Here is a 7,305-nt window from a genome sequence, read left to right as displayed (position 1 = left end):
GGATATATTTTCTAAATTCTGATCATCATCATCATCATTTTCATCACTATATATTTTTTTATGACAGTTAACAAAAGAAATAAAACGTTCAAAAACTTTTCCAGATTTTAAATAGCGTACACTATAACTCATTTGAGAAATTACTGAAACATCAGTTGTTTCATCAAACATGATGCTGTAATATTTTGCTTCTTTTATCTTATTTGTTATAAAAGTAGTAATTTATTTTCCAAAACACTGAATTAAGCTGTTTTGTAGGGGATAATTTATATATGTAGCATTTTTAGAAGTAGACATTAGATGATGTTCAAGATTTTTATCGCCAGCATCTATTCTGAATTTAAGAAGTTCCCGAAAATTTCCTTGATTAGTTATTGACTTAGTGTTTGAACTAAAATCTAATGACATATTTGGAGATGAAAGTTGGCCATCGTCCCTGTGACCCCTAAGTGCAATATTTTGACCTAGGAACAATATGGACTTAATTATTGGTACTAAACGTTCACGATTTTCTTTGATTTCTTTCATGCGTTGGGTATCAATCATGTTAACTACAATGTTCTTTGGATTCAAATAATTTTTTTTGAAGTAAAAAGCAAATTGAACACAGTTTTTATGGTAAAGATTATTTTGATGGACTTCCAAATAACCTTGTTTACCCAATAACTTGAAATATTGATCCAATGGCTGAGTAATTAGTCTCTTTAACTGTTCTATACTCCCTATTCTAAAAACGGGACAAAATGCTTCCCGTTCAAAGTTTATCGTACAACGGGACATAATAATAAAAAAGGGACAATCCCGTTTTAAACGGGACGTATGGTCACCCTAATGTATTCTGATAATCAAATTAGTATTGATCAAAACAAAATACCGTATACATAACAATGGGTTAATCTTAAATTCATGTGCTATTTCTCTATTTCTAAATCTGAAACACTGGAAACTCTTGGCTCGATAAATTAGGTAGTAGGGGCGAGACTAGAGTGTTTATCATCTGTATTTATACAATTATGCATCTTTGTACTTATGAAATTTTTTCATTACATTATTTCTTCATATTTAATCTATCTCTCAGGTGTTTCCAAATTTTTGGAAAAAATCTTAAATTACTTACTTTTAAATTTAGCAACAAAAGTAATATTAAGAACTATATATGTATCCCTCAATTATCAACTATACCAAAAGCGTTTGAAACGATAATCACTAAAAATATCTAATTTATTTTTTAATTTAGGTTATGATAAAAAACTATCCATCAATTACATAGTTCTCTTTTAAAACATTCAATACAAACAAATTTATTATTATTCCAAAACTTCCTAACAAAATCTATAGATAAAGGTTATCAAATAGATATCATTAATCCTAACTTAATGTTTTGGTGAAACAAGTCACTCAACAATTTTTTAAACCCTCGATTGTATCAAACAAGCAGATTTTGGATAACGCTGATTATAAAATTTAAATTCATAAATCCAGCATTTAAATTTGATAATATATTTTTTTCTAATCATTTAATGAAATTTATTGACAACTCACCATATGTGCTACTTGAAATTTTTAATGTAGGAGGCTATAATAGTCTAGATATAATTAATAACTTCTGGTCTACAATAAGAAAAATCATTGCTGAATAATATTTTGTATAAGATTAAATATACAATAAATACTTTATTATTATATAAATTTATGTAATTTAATCCATACATGATAGGCAAGCATGCATTTTCGATGGAAATATTTTTAAATATTTATATTAAATATTTGAGTATTATTTTATTTTCCAATGTTTTCTTTTAGTATAAATATAAATGAAAAATTTACTAAAACAATCATATTTTTATCAATTAAAAGTATTAGGAAAATAACCTTTTGAATTCTTTTAGTCGTTTAAATTAAATAAATTTCTGTGAAAATTTTAATGTATCGTCATTGTAAATCCAATAATTCATTTTAATATAATAGTTAAATTATAATAGTCTTAGTTACAATTAATATAAGTATTTAAAAGAAAGGAATGCGTATACAGTTAGATATAATGGTTATTGCAATGAATTGGAATAATTTTGATGATATTTATCTCTTCCTTGGCATATTTATGCGTTTTTTACGTTGTATATGCAGCTTCAGCTATATTTATTATAATTGACGGATAAAAATGTCGGTATACTTAAAAAAGTGTTGGTTATTAAAAAGGTTATCTAATGTAAATGTATTTATTACAATATCTTTTATACTTAATCATTTACGTATGCATATTTATTTGTTTAGGAACAACCTATGGAAATTTGCTGCTCTTAATGACCTAAGTATAATAAATATGTATAAATATAATTTATATCTAAAATTTCTTTTAAAAGTCAGCTATAACAATTCCTATACTTCGATATTAATTCATTTTTAATGTATTTCTCAGTTAAAATAATTTTAATTCTATATTCTATGTATGTGAAATAGCCGTCAGCAAAATATTGATAGAATTAACAGTCATCAAGTGTTGATAATATTATTAGATTAATAAAACTAAAAATAGATATGCTGTTATAGAATAGACACGTTTACCTATTCAATTTTGTTATATTAGTAACATTCAAAAATGAACACTATAAAAATTTTAAAAATAGTGCTTTAAAAATTTGTCATCCTTATTAATATGCTGCTATATACGCTTTCTTTCTTTTCGCTTTTTATAAACCAATAATTATGCAATAAATTATTAGAATTTATGTAAATTATTTTTGTTCATAAAAATTTGTTTCATTAAATAATGATTTGATACTGCAATACAATAACTAACGGTGTTCATTCTTGTCGCCACCTTTGGTCTACAATTTACGAAGACTAGTCTGCGCGATATCATGTTACTCAAAAATTCTACCTTCCCATCGTGTTTCAATGCACTGCAGCTTAGCCGACGGTTACAAAAGCTTATTGTTGTCCTTTTTCGTCTTTCATGCATATTTATAGTTTTACTTTATATTTTCACATTCATAGCCACATAATATAAATAAAATGAAGACCGGTCATTATAGTCAAAAATAAAATGACATACTCGTATGCAATAAACGAGTATATACAAATTATATTAATATAGATATATTCATATGATAGAGTTGAACTCTTGAACTTGACGGACTTATGGAAATCAATCAGTCAGTGCGTGCATACCTGCATATATTTTTACGTAAAAACTGTCGCAGTTTTTGTGTCTAGTGATTTTTTTTTTTTATTACTTGTTCGTAACTTTAAAATGCCTAAAGTAAAAACACTAATAAAAAGTTGTTTACAGATATATGCTAACAAGCATAAACATATTTTTAAAATCAATGGTTCAATTTTTTATTACAATATTTGTGAAATTTTTTTTTTGATTTTATTTTAAGTGGATATTTTGTAGCATATTACTGCATTTTTGGGGCACATTTTGATGATCTTTGGTGCATACAAATCCGTTCCCTAATAATCATTTTTGCAGCGCCTGTGCCAAAACGGTATTCGTTTGTTATTATTATTATCTGTTGTCTTTATTTTTATAATTGTAATCGTGTCGTATTGTCATTAAACCGATCGATCGAAGAAAATGTTACATTTTATCATAACAATACTTATCCAATAATTAATATTATACATGTTTAGTGTCATACACACATCTTAGAATTTTGTATTTATACCCACAGAAAATCCATGAACACTATTGTAATTTCAGTTGTTAGACGAAACGCTAATTAATAGGTGTCAACTAACATTTTGGTAGTAGAGCATGGTCATTATATGTTTAATTTAACTGTTTGTGGTTAGTTTTAGGCAGCACACTTCGTTAAGGAGTGTACATCGACCGAAGATCAGCTTGCAGGGTTCAGGGAGATTCTCCGACAGGAAGAAGCTCGATTTGAAAATGGTTAAAATTTTAAAAATTAATATAGGCCAATGTCGTGCGGCGCACGATTTGATGATGGCAACTGCATCACAAATGGAAGCAGAAGTCATACTAGTATTCGAACCTAATAGAACCCTTTGTAATGGTCTGGATAGGAATTTTATGGACCAAGGTGGCAGGGTGGCGGTAATTATCACCAATGATAACTTACTTATCACGGAAGTTGGCCTAACAGATACACTTGGTTTCCGGTGGGTCGCGATTGATGGTGTAAGAATATATCTTGCAATTGGCCACCAACAAAGAATAATGCAGACCTTGATTTGTTCGTTAACTTTTTGAATGGACTCGAGTTGAGTGTTAAAAGCGCCGAGGGTCCCGTAATAGTCGCAGGTGATTTTAATGCGAAATATCCGATATGGGGTGGAACTAGCGAGGACAAAAAAGGGCGACTACTCACCGACTTCATGGCCTCCAATGGATTGATCACCTGCAACAGTGGAGATAAACCAACATTTATTAGAGTCTTAAATAATGGGGTGTCGAAGTCTTATATCGACATCACTTTTATATCTAATATGCTAAGCCGGGCGATGCATGAGTGGACAGTCCGTGATGACTGCTCTATGAGTCTACACCAATATATCTTCTTTACAGTTGAGCTTAGACCAGAGCTGCCCATTCGGCCGGCAGTCACAAAACAATGGACGTGGAAGAAGCTTAATCAAGCTAAGTTGCAGGCTTTCCTGGTCTCGTTAGATATTTCACCGGTAGAAGATGCTCAATCAGGAGCCCAAATCCTCTCTGAGCTTCTCAAGAGCGCCTGCGACAGTTGTATGCCTAAGGGTAAATATATCTGGGGTAAAAAGCCTACATATTGGTGGACTAAGGACATAAATGACCTGCGTAAACAGTGCTTAAAAGCTCGCAGAATCTATAAACGGAAAAGTCGTCGAGAACATCAAAAGGAAATCGAGGAACTACGAGTGGCGTACAAGGTAGCTAGACGCAATTTTAAATTGGCTATCAGAGCCAGTAAAAATAAATGTTCGAAGGAATTATGTGCACAGGTGGATAACGACCCACGGGGAGTACCCTACAAGATCATTACAAAGAAGTTGTTCCGAAGGAAACCGATTCCTGAGTTATCAATCCCAGGTTACATTCAGAACATAGTGGATACTCTGTTTCCGGTGATGAAGCCTGCTAAATTGCTGACCCCCCAATGGTATCAACTTTTCCAGAGGTTACTTGCCAAGAAATAAAAGAGGCTAAATTCAAAATACCAACAGGCAAGGCTCCAGGTCCTGACGGGGTTCCGGATACGATTATTAAGCTGATAGTCGAGCATCGACCTGAGCTTTTAGTAAATGTTTTTAATGTGTGTTTAAGGGATGGAGTTTTTACAATTCCATGGAGAAAGGCTAAGCTGGTTCTTTTACAGAGAGGTTATAAACCGTTAGACCAGCCCTCGTCATATCGGCCGATATGTCTTTTAAATACTTGTAGAAAGTTTCTGGAGAGGCTGATAAAGAACCGTTTAGAGAGGTTCATTGCAGAAAATTGTGAGCTAAATGCGAGGCAGTTTGGCTTTAGAAGAGGCAGATCAACGTTTGATGCTGTTAACTAGGTTATGGAAGTTGCCAATTCGGCAGGAACTGAACCTCAACGCCACATACAGCTTTACACGTTGATCGCATTAGATGTTGCAAATGCCTTTAATTCTGCTCGCTGGGAAAAAATAGAAGAGGCTCTATGTAAGAAAAAGCTCTCAGACTATATGCTAAGGATCCTCAAAAGCTACCTTAGTAATCGAGAACTGCTGTTTGGAGATAGCGATAGCTGTGAAGTTAGTCATGAGGTTACCTGTGGGGTCCCACAGGAGTCGGTCCTTGGACCCCTCCTGTGGAATATTATGTATGACAGTCTATTAGAAATCGATCTTGGTGGAAATTCCCCAGGGTACTCGTCATCGTCATTAGTTGCGTTCGCTGACGACGTGGCGTTAATCGCGACCGGCCGTGACACAGAAAATCTAGAGAGTGCTATGAATACAGCACTCGCAAGAGTAGCCGAGTGGATGGAGGACAATGGTCTGAAGCTAGCGATACCAAAAACCGAAGCAATTATGCTTACCAGCAAGAGGGCCTATGAAAGACCATCATTTATGATTAATGGTGAACCCGTACAACTCAAAGAACAAATCAGATACCTTGGAGTAGAACTCAACAGGTCAATGAGCTTTAAAAACTACATAAAAACAGCGGCAGCAAAGGCTGAGAAAACAGCGGCTGCACTAACCCGCATCCTACCCAACGTCGGAGGTCCAAGACAACGTATCAGAAAGATTCTATCTTCCGTAGTTCATAGCCAGTTACTATACGCTGCCCCAGTCTGGTCGGGTTCTTTGGTGCATGAACACTACGTCAAAATGCTAGAGAGACCACAAAGAACAATAGGTCTTAGGGTCGCGATGGCGTACAGGACTGTATCAACCCAGGCTGCTCTAGTTGTTTCGGGGCTAATCCCAGCATACTTAATGGCCATAGAAAGAACGGAAACCGCTAATGGACGTAAAGAAGGCAACTTAGATACGACTGAAACAAGAAACAGAACGCTCCAAAAATGGCAGGAAGAGTGGGATTCATCTGATACTGGCCGCTGGGCACATAGATTGATAAGGGACGTTAAGTAATGGGTGCTGAGGAAATTTGATGAAGTAGATTTTCACATCTTGCAAATGTTAACGGGCCATGGATGTTTTGGTCAATATCTTTACAGATTTAGGAAAATTAATGATTCCAGGTGTGCGGATTGTGGAGCTAACTCGGACGATGCTGAGCACACATTATTCCAGTGCGACAGGTGGTGGAGACAAAGGAGAGAACTCGAAGTTACACTAGGAAGCCAAATGGATCCAGAAACGATCGTTGGTTGTATGCTCCAGACCAAGGAGAAATAGAGTACAGTTAAAAAGTACGTAAATTTAATACTCGCAACCAAGGAAGAGGAGGAAAGGAAGAGGCAAAAAGCAATTATAAATTAAGTAGTAACCTAGTTAAGTTGGTAAAATGAGAGCCGAAGGCCGAAATGAGGGGGTTAGAGCCCCCCTATTTTTGTTGTTTTTATCACTTGTAATGTTTGGACGTTTATTAAATAAACGATACGGAGGCGGAGGGGAAGGACAAACATCTGGAGCGAAGTGCCCCCTCCGTCGCGCCGTGGCTACAACACAAAAAAAAAAAAAACTGTTTGTGGTGTTCACGGTTGTTACGGGTTGGTGAAAGTTTAGGTAGGACTATTGTTTCCCTCTATATTTCTTATTCTCATTCTTTCGTGCTCGTAAACGGTACTTTCATGGATCAAGACGACGATTTGGCACGTAACATACGTGCGCATGTCAGGGTGGTAGCCAAAAGAGATTC

The 7,305-nt window shown here is 34.5% G+C and overlaps 1 protein-coding gene across 1 annotated transcript; it reads right to left on the bottom strand.

Moving 5' to 3' along the window:
• Window positions 1–222: 222 nt before the first annotated feature.
• Window positions 223–780, bottom strand: LOC112683533. Its single transcript, XM_025554595.1, has one exon. It carries the CDS (start codon window positions 778–780, stop codon window positions 223–225), a length of 558 nt encoding a protein of 185 aa, XP_025410380.1.
• Window positions 781–7,305: the final 6,525 nt, after the last annotated feature.

This window comes from Sipha flava, unplaced genomic scaffold, assembly GCF_003268045.1.
Source record: "Sipha flava isolate LNK unplaced genomic scaffold, YSA_version1 229_pilon_pilon, whole genome shotgun sequence".
NCBI classification, from domain to species: domain Eukaryota; kingdom Metazoa; phylum Arthropoda; class Insecta; order Hemiptera; family Aphididae; genus Sipha; species Sipha flava.
The sequence above is the reverse complement of the archived record's forward strand: the minus strand, read 5'-3'. Positions and strand labels throughout refer to the sequence as shown.